Genomic DNA, 25,444 nt, shown 5'->3' on the forward strand with positions numbered 1-25,444 from the left:
TATCCAACCCGATTAGACTGTAAGTCCGTCAAAGGGCAGGGACTGTCTCTATCTGTTACCGATTTGTATATTATTCCAAGCGCTTAGTACAGTGCTCTGCGCATAGTAAGCGCTCAATAAATACTATTGAATGAATGAACCTGATGAGCCTGTATCTACTCGGCACTTAGTACAGTGCCTGACACGTAGTAAGTAAGCGCTTATCAAATACCATTTAAAAAAAAGGAAACTTCTCCTGGGGTCACGGTGCACAGCACAGAATCGGTACTGTGCTGTGGTCATTTCAGCAGCAGTAATTGGAGTTTTTATGTCAGCCAAAGTATGGAAGGATGAATAGACAAGTAATCAATTATTTATTATGTGCTTATTGTGTGCCGAGCACTGTACTTAGAACTTGGGTGAGCACAGTGTACAGAGTTGTTAGATACGTTCCCTGCCCGCAGTGAGCTTGCAGTCGTGGGGTGGGGAGACTCGACATTAATATAAATAAATACATTACGGGTATGTGCAAGTAGGTGCAAGTTAATCTGTCAAGAATATTCCATAGGTGCTAAGGTGGGCAAAAATAGGGGCTGAGGACAGCTCATAGATGGATGCCACTTGGGAGGGTGGGACTTAATTGAGGGTAGACCTCCATTACCATTGCTTGATTGGAGGAGGTGAGTTTTCAGGAAGGCTTTGACGATGGGGAGGGAGCGCCAGGCAGGAGGAAGGAAGTTAAATGTTTACAATATTCAGAATCCCTGTCTTATATCCTGGGGAAAGACATCAGTCGAATGTATTTCTTGAGTGCTCACTGTATGCAGGGCACTGTGCTAAGGTGCATGAGAGAGTACAACCCAATAATATGACAGATACATTCCCTGCCCGCAGTGAGCTTACAGTCTAGAGGGGCAGACAGACCATAATATAAATAAATAAATTACGGCTATGTACACAGTAGATAGAGCATGGGCCTGGGAAGGTCAAAAGTCCACCATTTGCATTGTGACCTTGAGCAAGTCGCTTCACTGCTCTGCGCATCAGTTACCTCATCTGTAAAATGGGGAAAGAGACCGGGAGCCCACTACATGACGAGAGAGTAACCAACCCGATTTGCTTGTATCCACCCAACACTTAGTACAGTGCTGGGCACATAGTAAGTGCTTGACGAATACAGTAGTTATTATTATTACACCAGTGCTGTAGGGATGAGGGAGGGGTGAATAAAGGGTGCAGATTCAAGTGCAAGGGTGACGCAGAAGGGAGTGAGAGAAGGCAGAAATGAGGGCTTCGTTGGGGAAGGCCTTTTGAGGGAGGTGCACTTTTAATAAGGTTTTGAAGATGGGGAGAGTGATCACTTGTCAGATAGGAAGAGGAAGGGTGTTCCAGGACAGAGGCAGAACGTGGGCAGCGGACGGTGGTGAGATACACAAGATAGAGGTACAGCGAATAGGCTGGCCTTAGAGGAGCAAAATGTGAGGGCTGGGTTCTAGTAGGAGTTTGGCAAGGGGATCGAGTACTTTAAAGCCGAAGGTAAGGAGTTTCTCTTTATTGCGAAGGTGGATGGGCAACTACTGGTGTTTCATGAGTCGTGGGGAAACATGAACTGAATGGTTTTGTAGAAATGATCCGGGCGGCGGAGTAAACTATGAACTGGAGTGGGGAGAATCAGGGGTCGAAGCAGAAGGGTCCCTGCCTATAGAGGCTCCTAATCAATCAATCAATCAGTCAGTTTTATTCATTGAGCACTTACTGAGTGCAGAGCACCGTACTAAACACTTGGGAGAGTACAATATAACACTAGAACAGAGTTGGTGGACACATTCCCTGCCCACAACGAGCTTACAGTCTAGAGGGGGAGACAGACATTAATAGAAATAAATTAGAGAAATACACGTAAGTGTTGTGGGGCTGAGGGCAATAAAGGAAGCAGAGTTTGCTATATTTGTCATTAGCTGTGCACCTGAAACAGGAGAGACACAGTTCACCGCGGAGTTCTTTAGAGAACGCAGATTAGGTTGCTGTGCTAAGGTATTTGTGTGTTCTGGGCGGCTAGAGAAAATGTGTGGCAAGAGAGGGCTTCCAGTTTTCTCATCAACCAACTGCGTTCGTTAATATATCTAACTCAGCTAGTACTTTTCGAACGCAAACGTGAAATACTTGGCTTGCTTGAGATTTAGTCGTGTACTTGTCCCGTGTCAAAATTTCCATTTTCTATACAAAATAAGAATATATTTGCATTTCATCAGCTATGACTGAGGTTCCATTAGCTGCTGCATGCTGGTTCCTGAGCCATGAGTCATTGTCATATACTGGTGTGATTGTTGCTTTTCTCAGCAACTGGATGGTACAAACAGCCTACAGGAAAGCTGCTAAATACTCTGTGTACGCCTTTGACTTAGAACAAGCAAATCATTCTGCTACGGAAACCTAACTTCCTAATGATTGAATTTTGGAGGGGCTTACCGAAATGTCTGATGTGGGCATTTTTGACAATTAAACCACCTGGAGGGGTTTCTGAAAACTAATGAGTTGGTGGAATTTAAGTTAAGCGTTCTTTTCGTTTGCTTTTTTTTTTTTGCTTACAAGGATTTATTTGAAAAAAAAAACAAACCAGCTTATTTCATTGCCCTGTTCAAGGTAGAATTTGCTTGAAGAGCTCAGTTGCTTAGAGCACTGAGAAAAGGAATAAAGTTCTTCAGATCAATAGAAGAAGCAGTTGATTTGCTGAGAGTCCCACGATTTGGGAATAGCAGACATATATTCAGATTGGGGTCTCAGTGTCAGGTTTTGGCTTCTCAAAAAGTCTGAGATCCCCGCCAACCTAGTGAATGGGTAAGTTGGTCTTTAGTGTGTCAGCCCAACTTGCTCATCCATTCGAAAGCCGTCATACCATTTAGGCTCGGGTTTTTAAATCAGAATCAGTTGAGTGCTTCCTTATGTCTTGAGCTTGCTGCTGAGGGGAGCTGTCCTTCATTGGCTAAGTTGGCTTCTCTTTTCTCCCACACAGATGGATGATTTCTAGTTCTCTTCCGAACCCCGACTCTGCCAAGTGCTAGGCAGCACTTCTACATGATCCCATGACTCTTGATATGGACGCGGTCCTGTCAGACTTTGTTCGGTCCACGGGGGCAGAACCGGGTCTGGCAAGAGACCTGCTGGAAGGTAAGTCTCCCCCGCGACCCCTCAGTCATCTCCCACCCCCATCTGCCTCCCAGCCATTCTCCCAGCGTGACCTGATTGAAAACTGAGACAGAAATGCGAAGCGGGTCGGGCCTGTAAGTGGTGAGGTCAGCCAGTCGGTGGTATTTATTGAGTGCTTACTGCATGCAGAGCACTGTATGAAGTTCTTGAGAGAGCAAATACAACAGAGTTGGTAGATACGTCCCCCTTCCCACAAGGAGCTCACAGTCCAGCGGACATTTCGAGAGGCCATCGTTGATTATGTATGGTCAATAAATCAATATTTATTGAGCACTTACTGTGTGCAGAGCTCTGGCAGAATAAATGAGTTGGTAAACACATTCCCTGCCCACAGTGAGTTGACAGTAGCAAATCCTTTACCTTAGTTTCCTCATCGAGGTTGTTGTCAGTTGACACATGCTCACTGTGGGAGGGGAATGTGTTTGTTGTTGTTGTGTACTCTCCCAACCACTCATTTCAGTGCTCTGCACACAGTGAGCGCTCAGTAAATACAGTGGAATGAATATCTTTGACGGGGCCGCTTGATCATAGAGTCTGCTGAAATGGCCCACTAGGGAGAATTTAGAAAGGTAGGAATTTCAATACGGGCTCTCTGCAGCTTTTGGTGGTCACTGACCCCAGAGGTTCTAGATTCTCTGAAGGGAAGATCCTATGTTGAGTCAAGGTAGTCATATTTTCATCATCGCTTCTAATTTTATTATCTTTCACCTTTACTTTGACTGTGGAACTGACTCTTCGAGAGAAGAGGAGGGTTTCCTAGGTTGTCGTGGGTGAGTTCAGATCTTCCGATAGCTGACAATAGGGTTTGTAGGAGTTAGAGTGGGTTAGAGCCAAATGCTTTCAAAAAGAGAAAGCGAGTACGTGACGGAATAATAAAGAGGTGAGTTCCATTGGCAGTCTTAATCCTTAAACTTAGCTCTAGGATGAAAAGGCACTTTGGGCCAAATTCTCTCATACACCCACACAACTTCCACCTAAGTCGGCGAGAATGACTCATGTGTTAGCAGAGGACAGAATCGAGCCTGTTGACTGTAGAGCAAACACCGTGAGAGTGGGTATTGTGTATGAGGGCAGCCTTTTTGTAGGGATGTGGGAATGGCTTTATTTGATCCGAAAATGGACTCTCAGATGTCCACACCTGGACACAGAGTGTGCTTTGTTTTGAAATGTTCCAGTTCTTTTCCTGTTTACAATAGCAGTTCAAATCCCAATTATCTAAAGAAAAATGACAGAAATCAGTATTTTGAAACACTTTAGCAAATTTTGTGCACCACAATAATGAAATCAGAAAAAAATGATACAGAACGCAATGATACGTTTAGGGGACGATGACCGTTCGTTCCCAGTTTTTAATGAAGAACTCTTGTAATCATTTGTGTAACAAATTCTTATATGCTGCTGCTTCTCATCTAGACTGTAAGCTCGTTGTGGGCGGCGAAACTGTCCACCACCCCTATAAAATTGTGTGTGACCTGATTTGATTGTATCCACTCCAGCACTTAGTACAGTTCCTGGCACCTAGTAAGCACTTAACCAATACCACAAGTGCTTAATACAGTGCTGTGCTCACAGTAAGCGCTCAATAAATACAATTAATAATATCCCAGGATGAGCCTTTGGATTCTTTTGAACTATATTGGATTGAGTATATTGGGCCGATTAGCTTGGCAAATTTAATGAAAAGCATAACATTCTGATGGAGGGGCCAAGAACAACTTTAAGAGATTTGAAAGAATTATAGCTTACAGTGGCACCAGGCCCCTTTCTTGTCTTACTGCTTCTTGGCCGCTAATTCCTCACCCATTAAGTCACTCTGCCGAGTGAAAAACGATTCTGAGAACCTATGACATTCTAAGTGACTTAAGCCCCGAATAATCCTGTCAGGAGCTTCTACGGAGAGGAGAAGTGACAAGACAGAGGTCAAGAGAGTTTGTGGCTTGTTTTTGTTAGGGGCGAGAGAAGAATATGCGTAGAAGTGAAAGAGCAGAAAAAGGCTGACTGATGAGGAGAAGAAACTGGCCTACTGGTTGTCCTTTTCCCAGCTCAGTGATTCGCTCACTCTGGGCTTCGGTAAACCCCTTAACTCCTCTGCGTTTCACTTCTCCTTTGTATCGATTCTTAGTAATATTACGGCAGCGCTCACCATAAACATCTGGGGTTTGGGGTAAGATTAGCTCAAAGGAATTGTGCGACGTGTGATTTGGAGGCCAGAGGAACAACTGTTAATTTTGTGACATGGACTGTACTTTACCCTGGGATTTTTTTTTTTCCCCATCGATGTATTCGTGGAGGAAACAGATGGCATCAGCCCCATTTTACAGATGAGCGGTTGATGAAGTGATTTGCCTAAGATTGCACAGGAAGCGAGCCGGGGCCAAAAGCCTGAGGCTTTTCTGCAGCCATGCAGCCTATTTCCCAGGACGTTGGGGTTGCCAAAGTATAGACGCTGATGGGGAGGGAGAAATTAGGTTGGAGCAGAGACTGAAAGGACTAATTCGGGAAGAGGGGAACAGGTTATTGGAGGGTGCCGTCGGCAGGAGAAACGGAGGGTCTCGAGATGGAGAGGCCGAGGTTGCGAGATAGACGTGAGCACGGGGGCGTGAAGTACTGCCACTCGTAATAGTGATAATTGTGGTTTTTAAGTGCTTAATATGTGCCAGGCACGGTACTAAGTGTTGGAGTGGATACAAGCAAATCGGGTTGGACATGGTCTCTCTTCCTTGTGAGGCTCTCAGTCTCGATCCCCATTTTACAGATAAGGTAACTGAGGCCCGGAGAAGTGAAGTGACTCGCTCAAGATCGCACAGCAGACAAGTGGTGGTTCTGGGATTAGTACCATGACCTTCTGATTCCCCTGCCCCTGCTCTATCCTCTATGCAAGTCCAGGACAGATGTTGATACACCTCCCTAATGTATTTTCCCCTTATATTTGGGATCCCTTTTCATCATCAGTGGTATTCGCCGAGCCGCTGCTATGAGTGCAGAGCACCGTACTAAGCTGAACATGCCATGGGCTAGGACAACATCTTGGTGTCACCGAATCAGCAACTGCAGCAGTTAACGGGTGTGACAATGGCCGCTTTCTAGAAACGTAGGGTTTCTGGCGGCCCGGGGTTGGTATGGCCCCCGCAGACCAAGGCGTTGGTTTGGTCCGATGGTGTCTCTCATCATCGGTCGCCAACTAGCCACCTTCTAGTTCGCCCCTGAAGCCAGGAACCCTCTCCAGAAAGCTGCCACGGAGAAAGCACTGTACCCAGGGCTAATCTGGCAGGGCAGAATTGTCACAGGACCCACATCCGGGGAAAACGCAGACCTGAAGTTGTCGTCTTCGTCGTTAGCTAAATGTTTTTGCAGTTGGGGGAATATTTCCCTAATTCTGTCCCCCTTTCTTCCTCCCCTTCCACCCAGAATGGCACCCAGGAGTGAACCTGGCCCTTGGCAGAACAGAAAGAAGCTGCAGAACTCATTCGTCGTCTGGGGCTGGGTTAACAAAGCTCATTTAAGATCTCATTCCACACGGGACAATAGCTTGAATACTTGATTTCCGGTAGGGCTCATATTAACTGTAGCACTTAATTCACTGAGCGAAAAACAATTTCAGAATACATCCTGGGTTTCCTTTCCTTCCTGGGTTTCTCTAAGGGACCAGTCTGGTTGACCACAGAGAGAAGCAGCGTGGCTCAGTGGAAAGAGCACGGGCTTTGGAGTCAGAGTCATGGGTTCGAATCCCAGCTCGGCCACTTGTCGGCTGGGTGACTTTGGGCAAGTCGCTTAACTTCTCGGTGCCTCAGTTACCTCATCTGTAAAATGGGGATTAAGACCGTTAGAGCCCCACGTGGGACAACCTGATTCCCTGTGTCTACCCCAGCGCTTAGAACAGTGCTCGGCACATAGTAAGCGCTTAACAAATACCAACGTTAACACTGACTCTCAAACTGGGCCATGGAAATAATCGGTCAATCAATAGTACTTATCGTGTCCTTACTGTGTGCAGGGCACTGGTGTAGTGGAGAGAGCATGAGCTTGGGAGTCAGGAGGTCGTGGGTTCTATTCCCGGCTCAGCCACTTGTCTGCTCCGTGACCTTGGGCATGTCACTTTGCTTCTCTGTGCCTCAGTTCCCTCATCTGTAAAGTGGGGATTGAGAATGTGAGCTCCCCATGGGACAGGGACTCTGCGCAAACAGATGATTTGCTTTTATCCATCTCAGTACAGTGCCTGGCAACACAGTAAGTGTTTTATAAATACCATAATTATTATTAATAATCATATTATTATTAATATTCCTAAGTGTCAAGTACTGTTCTAAATGCTGGGTGAATTCCAGTGAACCAGGTTTGGATGCAGTCTCTGTCCTTCCAGGAGAAGGGAGAACAGGTAATAAATCCCCACTTTACGTTTGCCAAACTGAGGCACAGAGAGGTTAAGTCACTTGCCCAAAGTCAAACAGCATTCATTCATTCATTCAATAGGATGCCCACTGTTAGGTGGACTTATCATCCTGTCTGATACCTAAATGAGCTGGGCCCACGATTGGTCAGGGCTTTGGCAATGAGCTGGAAGCACCGTGGCCTAGTGGATAGAGTAGGGGACTGAAGTCAGAAGGACCTGGCTTCTAATTCTGGCTCCCCCACTTATCTGCCGGGTGACCTTGGGCAAGTCACTTCACTTCTCTGTGCCTCCGTTACCTCACCTGTAAAATGGGGATTAAGACTGTGAGCCTCACGTGGGACTGGGACTGTGTCCAACCTGATTAGCTTGTAATCTTGATTCTATTTATCTTGATTCTGTTTATTGCTGTTTGTTTTACTGAGATGTACATCCTCTTGATTCTATTTATTGCTATTGTTTTTGTCTGTCCGTCTCCCCCGATTAGACTGTAAGCCCGTCAGTGGGCAGGGACTCTATCTGTTGCCGATTTATAGGTTCCAAGCGCTTAGTACAGTGCTCTGCACATAGTAAGCGCTCAATAAATACTATTGAATGAATGAAATAAATACTATTGAATAATCTACCCCAGCGCTTGGATGCACCAGCAGAACACTTGCAGATGGAGGTGGGGAGTTCTGGGAGAGATGTGTCATGGTTGTCTCTCTGAGGCGGAGACGACTTGACAGCTTGAGACAAGACAAGACCCCAGCACTTAGAACAGTGCTTGACACAGAGTACGCGCTTGATCGATGCCATCATAATCGTTATCATTATTACTAATAAGAATGGTGTCATGTGTTAAGCTCCCCCTCTATGCACTGTACTGAGTTCTAGGAAAGTACAGAAGAAAGAAGTGACATATTCCATGCCCACAAGGAGCTCCGACATGAATGTGAGCTGGAAGCCCCAGGTGCAGGGGAACTCCAGAAAACCGTGGTCTGAGAGTCTCACCCGGCATATTTTTAGCACTGGATCGAAGGTGCAGTGAGTCAAAGCGAAGTGGTGGTGAACTGATTACCTGCTCGGTCACCTAACGGACTCTCCTTTTGCCACGGCAGCAGTTAGTGGAAAGAGCACCGGCCTGGAGGTCAGAGGAACTGGGTTCTAATCCCAGCTGGGCCACTTGCGTTGTCTCAATCTGTTGCCCAATTGTCCATTCCAAGCGCTTGGTGCAGTGCTCTGCACATAGTAAGTGCTCAATAAATACTATTGAGTGACTGAATGAATGCTGTTTGACTTTGGGCAAGTGACTTAACTTCTCTGTGCCTCCGTTTTGTCAAATGTAAAGTGGGGATTCATTACCTGTTCTCCCTTCTCCTGGAAGGACAGAGACTGTGTCCAAACCTGCTTCACTGGTATTTACCCAGCACCTAGAACAGTACTTGACACATAGTGAGCAATTAGCTTATTTAATAAGAATAATGATAATATAAAGCTAATAAAAGCTTTCTGGGAAGCTGGGGCTGAGGTGAGCTTCCACGTGCGGGGCACTACAGCCAGCTGGTGAATGGCCAGTACCTTTCCCTTCCCCACACAAGGGATCATCGAGTAGCCTAGCGGATAGAGCACGGGCCTCAGAATCAAAACAGGTTCTAATCCCGGCTCTGCCACTTGTCTGCTGTGTGACCTTGAGCAAATCGCCTCACTGCTCTGGGCCTCAGTTCCCTCCTCTGTAAAATGGGGATTAAGACAGCGAGCCCCATATGGGACGGGGACTGTGTCCAGTGCAATTATCTTGTCGCCACCCCAGCACTCAGAACAGTGACTGGCACACGCAGGCGCTTAAATACTAGAATTATTATTATTATCATCATCGAACCCCTGGGTATCAGGATCTAATGGATACGTGAGAGAGTAATGAAGCCCATAAGTGGTAGCTAGCTTGACAAAATGTCATGCAGCTCTCAGTCACTTTCCAGGACAGGCGTCCCTTCCTTCTTTTGACGTAGCTTAAGGCGAAGCTCAACAGTTTGTCTCTGATTGCAGAAAGCCCACGGGGCTCGTGCACTAGCCTTCCTAGTGCATGGGGAGGACACGTTTTGAAAGTCACCCCGAAACCAGTGCCTCATTTGCGGACACCATTGTTCATCGGAGGCGGAGTAGACTGAGGTACCTGGAAATAGTAAATTTTAGAGAAGAATATAGGTCGGATTCCCGATTTTTCCTTTTTTTTCCCTCAAGTTAAAAATAATCAATTTTAAGTCCAGGTTAGGCCAATAACAGAGTCATTAAAACACTAATTAAATAGGCCATTATCATTTGTAATTTTAATAATTACAGGAGCCCATTAAAAGAACTAGTGAAGCTTTATCATGATATTCAATCTCCAGCACCCCTGCAGTTAAACGAGCATTTTCATCTTACTCTTACGATTAAATTCCGATTGGTTCAATCAAATTAAATAAGCATGCAATTATGAGGTTAAATTCTCTCTCCAGCATTCGTTTTAAAAACTAATTAACTGCGGAAAATGATGATGAATTTCTAATTTTTGACTGAATTTAGAGTGAGTAGTAATTGTATGAATAACATTTATTTAGTACCTCTGAGTGCAATGCACTGTGCTAGACCCTTGGGCAAGTACAAGCACAAAGAGCATATTCCCTGCCCACGGTGAGCCTCCACTGTAGTGGGGGAGGACAGACATAAAAATATTTACAACTGCAGTAATAGTAATAAATAATTGGGGGTATAACACAGAGGGGGCAATTATATTGAATTGCGTTTCACTTTTTGAATCCGTGGAACAATGTCTCTCAGCTTTCCGCTTCGATGAATCCATTTCTCAAATGTGGGTAACCCCCAGATGAGATCAGATCTGGTGTCCTACTCACTTTCCAAGAACAAGAATTACAGGTGAGTAGTGTCGGTTTCAGGATTAAGCAGTGAGATCCTAGGGGAGAGGGACCTTGTCCTCGTCACGTCCGTCCTCTGGGACTCCCTAAAGCCCCATATTCAGGGCCCTGCATACGGAAAGTGCCTGGCTTACGGAAGCTGACTGAGAAAATCACAATGCTGTGCAAAAGCCCATCTCAATCAGTGGTATTTATTGAGTGCTTATGGTGTAGAGCACTGTGCTGATTGCTTGGGAGAATAACAATGGTAATCGTGAAAAGTACTCTACTAAGCTCTGGGGTAATAATAATAATGTTGGTATTTGTTAAGCGCTTCCTATGTGCAGATCACTGTTCTAAGCGCTGGGGTAGACACAGGGGAATCAGGTTGTCCCACGTGGGGCTCACCCTCTTAATCCCCATTTTCCAGATGAGGTAACTGAGGCCCAGAGAAGTGAAGCGACTCGCCCACAGTCACACAGCCGACAAGTGGCAGAGCGGGGATTCGAGCCCATGACCTCTGCCTCCAAAGCCCGTGCTCTTTCCACTGAGCCACGAGCTGTGTGGTCTAACGGAGAGGGGCATGGTCCTGGGAGTCGGAGGACCTGGGTTCTAATCCCGGTTGTGCCGCTCGGCTGCTCGGTTGTGCCTTGGTCGAGTCACTTCGCTTCTCTGTGACTCAGTTCCCTCATCTGCTAAATGGGGATTCAACACTTGTTCTCTCTTCAACCTAGATTGTGAGTCCTCTGTGGGACCTGATTATCTCGTATCTACCCCAGCACTTAGTAGGAGAGTAACAACAGTAATAAAAATTGTGGTATTTGTGAAGTGCTTACTAAGTGCCAAGTATTCTACTGAGCGCTGAGGTAGGGAAGCTGTGTGGTGGCCTGGTGGATAGAGCTCAGGCCTGGGCGGTCAGAAGGACCTGGATTCTAATCCCGGCTCCACCATTGCCTGCTGTGTGACCTCTGGGCCTCAGTGACCTCATCTGTAAAATGGAGATTAAGACCGTGAGCCCCATGTGGGACAGGGACTGTGTCCAATTGAGTAACTTGTATCTACCCCAGTACCTGTGGCTCAGTGGAAAGAGTACGGGCTTGGGAGTCAGAGGTCATGGGTTCAAATTCCCGTTCAGCCGCTTGTCAGCTGTGTGACTTGGAGCAAGTCACTTAACTTCTCTGTGCCTCACTGACCTCATCTGTAAAATGGGGATTAAGTCTGTGAGCCCCAAGTGGGGCAACCCGATCACCTTGTATCCTCCCCAGTGCTTAGAGCAGTGCTTTGCACATAGTAAGCGCTCAACAGATGCCATAATTATTATTATTAGTAAGCTCTTAACAAATATCTTCATTATTATTAGTAGTAGTAGAGTGCTTGGAACATGGTAAGTGCTTAACAAATGTCACAGTCATTATTATCATCATTATTGGCTATGAGTCATCGTATTTATTGATTGCTTACTATGTGCAGAGCAGTCTACTAAGCGCTTGGAAGAGTACAGTATGGCAATAAACAAACTCCCTTCACATAACAAGCTTACAGGCTAGAGCTTACGGTGTCCAACCTGATTTGTTTGTATTTCCCACATCTCCAGTTCTGAGTGCAGTGCCTAGCACATAGTAAGCGTTTAACGATACCATTATTATTATTATCGGGGGAAAAAAACAGGCCGTGGAACTCAAACCCGGAACCTTTGAATCCCTTCGCCCTCTAGAAGTGCAAAACGCTATCCATTGCACCACAGAGCCATCTATCTTGTACTCTATACGAGATAACCAGGTCCCACATGGAGCTCACAGTCCAAACAGAAGGGAGAACCGGTATTGAATCCCCATTTTGAACATGAGAGAACTGAGGCACAGAGAGGTTAAGTGACTTGCCCAGGATCACACAACAGGTAGAGTACGACAGAGTCGGTAGACGCATCCCTGCCCAGAGGAGTTTACTTGGTCCTGTTGAACGTGACGGCAGAATTCCCCTAAGTTGGGTAGGATGGAAAACATAGTTTTCTCCTCCGTGAGCCTTCGCGCCTCTCCAGCACGGGCCTGGGCGGCCGAAGGACCTGCGGTCTAATCCCGATTCTGCTTTCTGTCTGCTGTGTGACCTTGGTAAGTCACTTCACTTCCCTGTGCCTCGGTTCCCTCATCTGTAAAATGGAGATTGAGTGTGACCCCCTTGTTGGACGGGGTCTGTGTCCAACCTGATTACTTTGTATCTACCCCAGCGCTCAGAACAGTGTTGGGTCCATAGAAGGTGCTTAACATGTAGCATTATTATCATTATTATTATTATTATTATCCCTCTCTCCCTGCATTAGAATTATTCACCGTTGCGGGCACATTGCCAGCATTACATTCGGGCGCCCTGCTAGTTATAGGATAAAGCGTGACTAAGTTAATTTGCTTTCTCTCATAGATTGTCATATTTATTGAGCGCTTACTGTGTGCAGAGCACTGTACTAAGCACTCAGAAAGAGCAGGTCAGCAGTAAAGAGAAACAATCCCTGCCCACACCGGGCTTTCTCTCCTACCCCCTTCCTCTGGACTTGGGTTCCAGTTCCATCTCTGCCACTGACCTGCTTTGTGACCTTGGCCAAGGCACTGAACTTCTCTGTGCCTCAGTTTCCTCACGTGTTAAATGAGGATAAAATACCTGCCATACACCATGAACCCCATGTGGGGCAGGGATCGGGTCCGAGCTTATGAGCCTGTTCCTACCTCAGTGCCTTAGCACAGTGCTTTCGACCTACTACGCGCTCAGTCGATGCAATTATAATAATATACGGACCCACAGAGGGTCACCTCACCACCGCCAGATAGCCCTATTGGAATGGCCCAAGTGGTGGCAAAGGAAATTCCCAAGGCAATTTCAGAGCTCAACCGGGCCGCCACCATCCATGCCGTGTCTGTGAACCCATGTTCCCCCTGGGATCCCAGCTGAGGCAGCAGAGAGGTCTTCTTTCTGCACCCAAGCGCTCAGTACCATGTTCTGCGCCTGTAAACTCATTATGATCGGGGACGGTGTCCGCTAAATCTGTCGTATTGTACTTTTTATGGTGTTGGTTACGCGCTTGCCGTGAGCCGGGACTGTATTAAGCCCTGGGTGGGCACGAGCTTATACCAATAATAATGTTGGTATTTGTTAAGCGCTTAGTATGTGCAGAGCACTGTTCTAAGCGCTGGGGGAGATACAGGGGAATCAGGTCGTCCCACGTGAGGCTCACAGTCTTCATCCCCGTTTTACAGATGAGGGACCTGAGGCCCAGAGAAGTGAAGTGACTTGCCCACAGTCACACAGGTAACAAGTAGCGGAGCCGGGATTCGAACCTATGACTTCTGACTCCCAAGCCCGAGCTCTTTCCACTGAGCCACGCTGCTTATCAGGTTGGACGTAGTCCCTGACGCACATGGGGCTCACAGTCTTAATCCCCATTTTACAGATGAGTTAATGGAGGCACAGAGAAGTGAAGCGACTTAGCCAAGGTCACACAGTCGACACACGCTGGAGCTGGGTTTAAAACCTAGTTCTAGGTACTAGGCCATGCAGCTTCTCATGGCCTAATAAGTGTCTGTGTTCTCCCAAGCGCTTAGAACATCACCTCGCATTAAGTGCTCAACAAATACCACTAGTTGACTTGACTCAGGCCAAAAGGAGACCTTTAATCGGCCTTTGGGTGGTGAGGGGGAACCTGATGGTAACACCTAAACCCGAGCATCTCATCAACCAACTCTGGAACACTTCCTTTAAAGGATCCATTTGGCCTTCTCATCTCATCGTCACCTCCAAATTTTTCCAAACCCTCAAATCTCCTGTGTGTAGCTCGGCTATTTCTGTGGCGACGAGTAGATCTCTAGTCTGTCAGACACGCATCTGAGCTAACGACAGTCTTAGTGCCGACAGGCTCTTTACCAGTGACGAGTCCGCTTTCCCTTGTGCGGGATTCTGAAGTCTCTCTGAAATCCAGGAACTTAGCTTTCTTCCTGCTCCTCGGCCCCGGCCCTGCTGCTGCTATTGCTTTTAATTGCCCTAATTTACTTGTGATAATTAGTTATAAATTGTCAATGTCCAATGATGCTAGATCCTCGTGATGTTTAGCGTATCCTCCTCTCCCTTTTTATGCACTAATTGCTTCAGTACAGCTAATTAGATGTTCTGTAGCTGTGAGAACCGTTGCTTTCATTTAGTAGTTAAATTTGGGTAAAGGATGAATCACTTTGGACAGGCAAATTAAAAGATTACCTTAATAGCGTGTGTACATATCTAACTCTGTGGGTGAATATAATCCATTCGCATTCATTGATATGTATGTGTAGTTGTACATCTGCTTAGATATTCTTTTTAAACTTTTAGACTTGTATTATGACTTGCAATGTACACAGCGCTTTGGTAAGCATTTCAGTCCAAAAGAACATCCTTCCTACCTAATAATATTTTATAAAATGGAGGCGAAATACATTTATATGCCATAATTAGTTTTGCTATGCGTTGATAAATATACACGCTCAGGGTTAAATTTGTGATTTAGCTGGCCTTCCGGTGCGAAGGAGTAGCATGGCCTAGTGGATAGAGCACGGGCCTGGGAGTTCTGCATTCTAATCCCTGCTCCATCACTTTTTTGTTGTGTGATTTTGGGCAAGTGACTTAACTTCCCTGTATCTCAGTGACCTCATCTGTAAAATAGGGATTGAGATTGTGAGCCCCACGTGGGAAATGGATTGTGTCCAACCTGATAAGATTGTAACTAACCCAGTGATTAGTACACTGCCCGGCACATAGTAAGTGCTCAACAGATACCAATAAAGGAAAGATAATAATAATAATAATAATGTTGGTATTTGTTAAGCGCTTACTATGTGCAGGGCACTGTTCTAAGCGCTGGGGGAGATACAGAGTAGTCAGGTTGTCCCACGTAAGGCTCACGGTCTTCATCCCCATTTGACAGATGAGGTAACTGAGGCACAGAGAAGTTAAGTGACTCGCCCACAGTCACACAGCTGACAAGTGGCAGAGCCGGGATTCGAACCCATGATATGTTCCTGTGTAAAGATCGATATGATACAGTTGTGGTTCTTTGATAATGTAGGGATTACATTCCTGATGAGCTCTACGTTAAGAACATCTCCCATTGCACACCCAAATTGGAAACCCCTCGAGGACAGAGATCGGTGCCCGGGCTTAGGAGTCAGAGGTCATGGGTTCTAATCCCGGCTCCGCCACCTGTCAGCTGTGTGACTTTGGGCAAGTCACTCAACCTCTCGGTGCTTCAGTTCCCTCATCTGTCAAATGGGGATGAAGACTGTGAGCCTCACGTGGGACAACCTGATTACCCTGTATCTCCCCCAGTGCTTAGAACAGTGCTCGGCACATAGTAAGCGCTTAACAAATACCAGCATCATCAACCTTACTAACTCTACTGTATTTTCCCAAACATTTCAACCATGCTCTGGCACACAATAAATATCGTGTATATTCATTCAGTCTTATTTATTGAGCGCTTACTGTGTACAGATCACTGTGCTAAGTGCTTAATTTGTGATGATCAATCAGCCACTATGTAAACAACCCCTTCTACTAACATGGGTCATGGGTTCGAATCCCGGCTCTGCCACTTGGCAGCTGTGTGACTGTGGGCAAGTCACTTAACTACTTGGTGCCTCAGTTACCTCATCTGGCAAATGGGGATTAAGACTGTGAGCCTCTCGTGGGACAACCCGATTACCCTTTATCTTCCCCGGTGTTTAGAACAGTGCTCTGCACCTAGTAAGCGCTTAACAAATACCAACATTATTATTATTATTATTATTATTAACATCACACAGATAAACATGTGTTGTTAGAAAAAAAGTAATCTACTAATTTCTTCATAGCGCTCTGTCCAAACCACGCAGTGAAAACACATACAATGGAATTACTGAGTATATGGTGATTGACACATAATAAGCACTTAATGAATCCCATCCTTTATTTTTTATGGTATTTTGTTAAACTTTTACTGTGTGCCGGAACCTTATAATGATGATAATTGTGGTATTTGTTTAGCACTTACTATGAGCCAGACACTGTACTAAATGCTGGTATGGGTACAAGTAAATCAGATTGGACACAGTCCCTGTCCCACATCGGGTTCACAGCCTCAATCCCCATTTTACAGATGAGGTAACTGAGGCACAGAGAAGTCAAGTGACTTGTCCAAGGTCACACAGCAGACAACTGGCAGAGTCAGGTTTATATCTATGTAGGGCAGTCTCCTATAATCTATTTAAAGTGTACTAAAATCTCATGGATTTTAAACGTCCCAATCAATCAGTGGTATTTATTGAGCACTGTAGAGCACCATACTAAACTTTCAGAAGAGTAAAATACAAAATGGTGAAAAGCCACAGCCAATATACTAGCATCAGCATGTCAGCCAATTTCCATATGTATCAGGGAAATTAAACAATAGGAAATATGATTAGGCGGGATCTCCAATCAATCATCATCAATGACAGCTGATCTGTCACAGTGGAGTATGTATGAACCAGGCATTTGGTTCCATAAAATGGATGTACAATCTGTGCTCCTGTTGATTCATATATGAACAATCTTCAGTCAGTCATTTGTATCTGCTGAGCACTTATTGTGTGCAGAGCACACTTTTGTGTGTGTGCACACTTACTGTGTACAGAGCAAGCACTGCATTAAGTGCTTGGAGACAAATTATAGTTTAAGGTCAAATTAAGTTTCTCTGCGGTATCATTTGGGAAATGATGTAGCCCAATGGAATGAGCACAGGCCTGGGAGTCAGAGGACCTGGACTCTAATCCTGGTTCTGCCCCTTATCTGCTATGTGACCTTGGGCAAGGCAACCTAACTTCTCTGTGCCTCAGTTCCCTCATCTATAAAATGGGGATTAAGACTGAAAACTCCATTTGGGCCAGAGACTATGTGCAACGTGATTAACTGGTATCTACCCCAGTTCCTGACATATAGTAAGCACTTATCATTTGCCATAAAAAAGGAGGGAGATCAAATTCATAATGCTTTTCATCCCAGACTGGTAAAAGGCTTTATGATATCACGCCCTCCATCTGATACAAGGCTTTATATCAGATCCTACTCTTCTGTTGGCCTGGCAGTCCTGCACTCCAATCAATCAGTTGTGTTTACTGAGCACCTACCGTGTGCCCAGCACTACGCAGAACGCAGTGTTTACTGTGTATGATCTGCAGAGCACTGTACTAAGTGCTTGGGAGTGTCCAATATAAGAGGTGGAAGACCCATTCTTTGGCCACAAGCAGTTTACAGTCTAAAAGGGGAGATAGATATTAAAATCAATTACAGATAGGTACATAACGACTGTGGGGCTGCAGGGGGTGGCGGTGATTCTAAGTGCCCAAAGATAAGCAGAAGACCAGCAGTCCTGCCCCAAACATTTACTCCAAGGGGTGAGAGGAGTTAAGTGACTCTCATCTGAATGCCAGGATTCACTTAACTAGTCTTAAACCTGTGATATATTTTTGGCACCTACCAGGGACTGTTTTAGGCCCGGTGGTGAGCGCTGTGTAATTGGTTTTCCATGATTTTAATTCTGAATATTTTCATACCCCAATCAGTAGTATTTATTGAGCACTTATTAAGCACTTGAGAGAGTACAATATAACCGAGTTTGTAGACACCTTCCCTGCCCTCATACTTTGAAGGGATCAAGCTCATTCTAAGCTCCTTTTTTTCAATCAATCAAAAGTATTTATTGAGTGTTTACTGTGTGCAGAGCACTGTTCTAAGCACTTATTCAGAAAATCAGTTCACAGTTTGGAGCCATTCGTTCTATTTATGCATCAATACTCTGACCATGTTTACTCAAACATTTCCCATTAAGCAGAAGGGGTATAGGGTATTTTTCCTAACAGATATGGATGATGTTCACCTTATTGAATCCAGATTTCGCAAACAGTCTGTTATTAGTGCTTTTCGTTCCTTAGCAGAAAATTGGACCCTTTGGCAGACATTGCTGTTTTAGAAAATAAGTCTCAAGAACAATTGGTTCCGCTCATCAGTTTGTTCCACGATGTCCTTGCTCAGATTTCACAGCAGGGACACATGGATAGGTAGGTGTAGGAGGGGAGTTAAGAGAATTTAGAATGGGATTAATGAGTAGGATAGCCACCCTGTAGTTAATCGAAAAGTTAACTCTCGGAGCTGCATGGGACTGATGTTCACCAATAGCTTGTGGGCTCAAGTTGCAGTTCTGACAACCGAGTCAGTTTATGGCGTAGCTTAAGTTATGAGAGTTGAGTATCAGAATTCGGGGTTGTAGTTTTTTATTGAATCCCGAGATTAATCCATAAACTTGAAGGAAATATAAGAATGGTGGAGTTCCCAACTCAGCGAAGAGAGGAAAAGGAAGGAATACAATACTCTTTAAAGAGATTTCACTTGCTTAGAATCCCATCTAATTTTCTTTGTCCTCTTAATACAATAAACAGATGAGTATTTTAAATTCCCTGTGAGTATTTTAGTTATGCCAAGTAATTAGAAATCTTATTCAAACAGGGCACAACCTTCAAATATATCATTTTTCAAATGAGGTGGGGAGAAAAAAATAAGGTCTGCACTTTTCACCCATGTAGGTACCATTTTGTAGAAGCAATCTATTTGTCATACTGAGGTGATCGTAACCATGCAAGAGTCTCTTTAAAAAAAATTATAAATTTATTCAAGGACTCCTAAAGTCTTCATTTGATGCAGGTGTGAATATATATTAAAAAAAGAGAATTGCAGTTTTTTTTAAGTTCTTGTTAAATGAGAAACAGTGTGTTCTAGTGGACAGAGCACTGGCCTGGGAGTCAGAAGATTCTGGGTTCTAAACCCGGCTCCTCCACTTGCCTGCTCTGTGACCTTGAGCAAGTCACTTAATTCTCTGTGCCTCAGTTACATCATCTGTAAAATGGGGATTAAGACTGTGAGCCCTATGTGGGACATGGACTGTGCCCAACCGATGTCGTATCTACCCTAGTGTCAGTACAGTGCTTGGCAAATAGTAAGCTCTTAACAAATACTATAAAAATGCATATTTGCTACGGGCAAATAGGACTTTGCATCCCCACTCATCTCTAGGCCAAGAGTGAAAAAGACACAATTATAAACCACTCCTCTATCAAACATATTGCAGGTTCAGCAGTTTGGAATAGCTCTCCAGAGTCTATGGGAGAAAAACTGACGAATGCTGATTTATTTGTCTGTGAAAAGATTGTCAAGTGTCTTCTCTCTCTTATGGATGTAATTGATGGCGCAGCTCTCTGGAATAAAATGAGAAGTATTTTGCAGTGTGAAAGCTAATAATCCCTTCACCGAATGAAAATCCAGACACAACTTGTCATTTTCCCTCAGTCGTTTCCTAGAATACAGTATTGTGACTCCCAGCTCCAGCAAATCACTCCTGACTAAAAAAAAAAAAAAAACACTGTCTTTTATTCACATTATCAGTGGTAGTAACACTTATTAAAAAAGCAATTTGGCCTTTGCTATAAAGGAGGCGGGTATGATTTTCATCTTTGTGGGAAGTGGGTTGATTGGGTAATGTGAGGTGTCGCAGGTGAAGTTAAGTCACTTGGTTGCCTCAGTTACCTCATCTTTAAAATGGGGAATAAGAAAGAGAGCCCCAAATGGTACAGGGATTTTATCCAATCTGTACCCCAATGCTTAGTACAGTGCCATGCACAAAGTAAATGCTTAACTAATACCGTTTTAATAATAACATTAAAAAAAGACTCAATAGGACAAAACTTTGGGTTATTTGAAAACCAGTTTTTAGTCTATTACCATTCTCTTGGTATTCTAGATGGCAGTGAGACCTATTTGAAGTCAGGTAATCACCCAGCGAGTTTTCCATTCAGTGTTTATTCGTTTATCATCCTTAACATTCCAAATCTTCCAAATATGTAATGAGGCCTAGTGGAAAGAACATTCATCCATTCATTCAATAGTATTTATTGAGCGCTTACTATGTGCAGAGCACTGTACTAAGCGCTTGGAATGAACAAATCGGTAACAGATAGAGACAGTCCCTGCCCTTTGACGGGCTTGCAGTCTAATCACAACCTGGGAATCAGAAGATCGGGGTTCAAATCCAAACTCTGTTACTTGCATTATTGTGTGATCTGGGGCCTCAGTTGCCTCATCTGTAAGAAGGGGATTACTCTCGGTCCATTAAACTCGGACCCCCCCCCCATATGAGACAGGGACTGTTTCCAACCTGATCTACTAGTATCTATGTCAGTGCTTAGTACAGTGTTTGGCATATATTAGGCATCTAACAAATACTGTAATTTTTATACAACCTAGTAATCAAATTATTTTGTTGCACCTGTTCATAATTCTAAACGGAGGTTTGGGAATGAGAATGCCCCCGTGCTCCCTCCGTATTTTTGCCTTCATTCTTTTTCACTACCCTACATTAATATGTTGGGTGTCTAAACCTGATTCTCCCTTTTACTCCTTTTGTGCTCTTTATTTCTCTTCCTTTTCCCTCCTGCTTTTTCTCACTTTCAATTAATCAAAAATATATACTGAGTACCTATTTTGGATAGAGCACTATACTGAGCCTTTGGAAGAGTACAGCAGAATTAATGGACATGATCCCTGCCCTCACGGACTGTCCATTCATTCAATCGTATGTATTGAGCGCTTATTATGTGCAGAGCACTGTACTAAGAGCTTGGAATGTACAATTCGGCAAGAGGTGGAGACAATCCCTGCCCAACTACAGGCTCACAAGTCTAAATATCAGAGAGCGTTATTGTTCTTCTCCCCTCATCACAGACAATTTTTCTTTTTCTTCCATCCTCCTTTTCGTCCCCATTTCTCCCCCATCTCCAGTTTCTAGCTTATGTCTAGGAATCATTACTTCCTGGAGAATGATTGAATTATGTCTTCCCAAGGAGCAAATCGAGACTGTATACTAAGGTCAAGCCAGTATGTTTCCGAGAGCTGACTTGGTTTATTATTTTTAAAAATCTGCAGCATCTAGTTTGACTGGATTTTAGAATGCCAGGCTTAGGTATCTTTTTCTGAAAATCCTAGATGCGAGTATTGTTTGTTTGTTTTCCATGTATGGGTTCGTTTTCACCTGCTGTAAGTGGAAAATTCTATTACCTTTAAGTGAAAAATAATTTTGAAAAGGCAACCATCAGCATGGTTAGTGTTCATTGCTATGAAGCCTGATCGGACTGCATTGAATAGTCACCATTTAAAAATGCAGTTGACTTTTGCCGTATTCATATGTGAAAATAGGTATACTTTATTTTAAATTCTCACTTTATAGACGAGAAAGTGGGAAAACAAGCCCATAATTCATTATGTGCACAGACCTCATGAGTAAAACCATTCCCTTCCTGTTTCTGCTTATCCAGCAGTTAGTTTTAGGGCAAAGTTAATAATAATTATAACTGCGGTAGTTGTTTAGCCCTTACTAGGTTTGTTTGTTTTGTTTTAATTCTATTTGTTAAGTGCTTACTATGTGCCAGGCACTTTTCTAAGTTCTGGGGTAGATAAAAGGTAATCAAGTTGGATACAGTCCACGTCCCACATGGGGCTCTCAGTCTTAATTCCTATCTTACAGTTGGGGTAACTGAGGCACAGACAAGTGTAGTGATTTGCCCAAGGTCACATAGCACATGTGTGGCAGAGCCGGGATCAGAACGCAGGTCCTTCACTAGGTGCCAAGCACTGACTAAAAAGAAGAAGCAAGAGAAGGAGGAGAAGCAGTGTGGCCTGGAGAAGCAGCGTGGCTCAGTGGAAAGAGCACGGGCTTGGGAGTCAGAGGTCATGGGTTCTAATCCCGACTCCACCATTTGCCGGCTGTGTGACTTTGGGCCAATCACTTGACTTCTCTGTGCCTCAGTGGCCTCATCTGTAAAATGGGCATTAAGACAGTGAGCCCCACGTGGGACAACCTGATTACCTTGTATCTACCCCAGCGCTTAGAACAGTGCTTAGCCCATAGTAAGCGCTTACCGCATGCCATCATTATTACTGAATTCTGGGGTGGATACAAGATACTAAGGTCGGACAGAGTTCCTATCTCACGTGGGACTCACAGTCTAAGTAGGAGAGGGAACAGGGTTGCTTGAGGGGTTGGAAAAACACACTGCTTTGGTTGCAACTTTGCCACCTAAAAGTGTGGAAACTGAAGCCATTTGGGTGGATGGATGGCCTCTGCAAGAGAAAGAGTGCAGAGTGAGGCCAGTAGGAGTCCAAGAACAGTCTCGTGGAACTTCCACATTGGGAAGGTGAGTGGAGGAAAAGGACTCGCACACCGAGCAGTGTGGCCTAGTGAAAAGAGCATGGCCCTGAGAGTCAGAGCACCTGGGTTCTAATCCCGGATCTGCCCACTGCTCTGCCAGTTGCTTGCTGTGTGACCTTTGGCAAATCCTTCATTTTTCTGTAAATCAGTTTCCTCAACTGTAAAATGGGGATTCAATACATATTCTTTCTGCTACTTAAGACTGTGAGCCTCCATGTGGGCCAGGGACTGCGGCTGACCTAAGCAGTGCCTACCTCCCCCAGCGCTTAGAACAGTGTTTGACCTATAGAAAGTGCTTAACGAGTACCATAAAACAAATAAGAGGAGAGTGAAATAGCATGGCCTAGTGGATAGAACAAGGTCTTGGGAGTCTTAAGAACCTGGATTCTAATCCCAGCTCCACCATATTTCTGCTGTGTGTGACGCCAGGCAAGTCACTTCCCTTCTCTGGGCCTCAGTTACGTCATCTGTAAAATGGGGATAATGACTGGGAGCCCTTGTGGGACGGGGACTGTGTCCACCCCAATTTGCTTGTATTCACCCCAGCGCTTAGTACAGTGCCTTGGCACATAGAAAGCATTTAACAAATACCACAACTGTTATTATTAAATTAGTAAAGAGGCCCGATACTGTTTTAAGAAGGAAATAGTGGTCTACCATGTCAAAGGCCACCAAGGGTTTAAACGGGATTAGGACGGAATGGAGTCATTGGATTGGGCTATTAGTTGAGACCAGCAGAGAGTTCAGTGTACTCGGGTGGAGTGAAGCAGTCTTAAACCGGAAGACCTGTCACCCTTCCTCCCTAGTTTTCTCCATAATAATAATAATGTTGGTATTTGTTAAGCGCTTACTATGTGCCGAGCACTGTTCTAAGCGCCGGGGTAGACATAGGGGAATCAGGTTGTCCCACGTGGGGCTCACAGTCTTAATCCCCATTTTACAGATGAGGGAACTCTCCAGTGGGTGTTAACAACAGGGAATATGAAATGGAATGTGGAAGAAGTTCTCATCGAAGGTCATCTAGAAAGTTTTTGAAGCTAGAGTGACAACCAAGAATATTGTCTTTAGACTCTGTTTGCTAACTTGATGACACACTATTTCCTCTCTCTTAACCCAGAAACCACAAGAACCCAGACCGCTCCGTCTCTGTTTTTGTTTTTGTGCTTTTCTTTGTAAACAGTCTGACTTCACAGAATTTCTTAAATACAGATCAGTGTATTTTTATACTGGAAGCACGCCTTGCCCATCCTGGAGCTAGATGAAGCCAACAGACCCTTGAGATGGGCTCTGCTATTCAAAAGTAGCCATTTTTGTGAGCACAAGTGTTTCAGAAGACATACGTGATCCCTTTGTGAATGATTTTCTTTCCTGGAATTGTATAGCAACTGGCTTTATGTCATACATATTGGTTGTTGTTTTTTTGTACCAGCAGCAATGAGCAAGATTATAAATAGTAACTCTTAAAAAGCCCAGTGCCAGGTGTTGGACTGTGTATTTTAAGAATGGGTAACAATTCATTTCTTGAATTTATTTCACGGTGCTTCATTCCTTTTGTGCTTTAAATACTTTATGAAAGGAGGGCGCATTTAATCAAGCTTTGATATGTAATATTAATAATAATAATAATGTTGGTATTTGTTAAGCGCTTACTATGTGCCGAGCACTGTTCTAAGCGCTGGGGTAGACATAGGGGAATCAGGTTGTCCCACGAGGGGCTCACAGTCTTCATCCCCATTTTACAGATGAGGGAACTGAGGCACAGAGAAGTTAAGTGACTTGCCCACAGTCACACAGCTGACAAGTGGCGGAGCTGGGATTCGAACTCATGACCTCTGACTCCAAAGCCCGTGCTCTTTCCACTGAGCCACGCTGCTTAACTCTGAGCCACGAGCGTCTACTGTGTACAGACTACTTAACTAGGCTTTTGGGAGTGAACAATAGAATTAGTAGACATGATCCTACGCCTCATAGAGTTTACGATCCAGTAGGGGAGACAGACACTAAAATAATAATAATAATTATGATAGTTGTTAAGCATTTACTATATGCCAAGTCCAATACTAAGTGCTGGGGTAGAATCAGTAGATGCGGATCAGATGCAGACCCTGTCACATATGGGGCTCAGAGTCTAAGTAAGAACAGGTATTTCATTTCCATTTTAGAGATGAGGAAACTGAGGCACAGAAAAGTTTAGTGACTTGCCCAAGACCTCACAGCAGGGAAATGACAGATCCTTGGGTTAGCATCCAGGAATTCTGATTGCAAGGCCTAGACTCTTTCCACTAGAACATGCTGCTTCTGAATTACACAGAGGAGGAAATATCTAGATTTTGTTTCACCGTTTCCCAATCCCTTCCTTCCTTTCACTCGTCCTTTCAATGGGGACAACTCTGTGGCTTTTTAGAAAGTCCCTCATCCAGAAATCATCCCTCCTGTACTGCTCTGGGCTTCGGTGAGCACAAATGAATCTGCTTTTACTTTCTGTTTCTTTAGTAGCAAATTGCGCTCAATAATGCATTAATTTCCCCCGTCAGTAACCCCAAACTTTTAGTTGGGTGGTGGCAGGGCTTATATTGAGATTTTCAAAAATACAAACATTTCCACATTTAGGTCCTGTGCTGGTTGATGAGAGGAGAACATGCCATTGTCTCGAAAATATGGTTCCTTTGAGGTCCATTGAGATCATTTGCTCTTTGTTCAGTGGAAAGG

General features: G+C 44.5%; 1 protein-coding gene across 2 annotated transcripts in view; it reads left to right on the forward strand.

Moving 5' to 3' along the window:
- Positions 1 to 25,444, forward strand: part of OTUD7A (OTU deubiquitinase 7A) — a 387,452-nt gene that overhangs the window by 204,549 nt on the left and 157,459 nt on the right. For both annotated transcript variants that reach the window (XM_029065552.1, XM_029065554.1), the window contains one exon: positions 2,993 to 3,147. In XM_029065552.1, the coding sequence (XP_028921385.1) occupies positions 3,063 to 3,147 (85 nt within the window). In that variant the 5' untranslated portion in view covers positions 2,993 to 3,062. The remainder of the gene's footprint in view (positions 1 to 2,992; positions 3,148 to 25,444) is intronic.

This window comes from Ornithorhynchus anatinus, chromosome 5, assembly GCF_004115215.2.
Source record: "Ornithorhynchus anatinus isolate Pmale09 chromosome 5, mOrnAna1.pri.v4, whole genome shotgun sequence".
NCBI classification, from domain to species: domain Eukaryota; kingdom Metazoa; phylum Chordata; class Mammalia; order Monotremata; family Ornithorhynchidae; genus Ornithorhynchus; species Ornithorhynchus anatinus.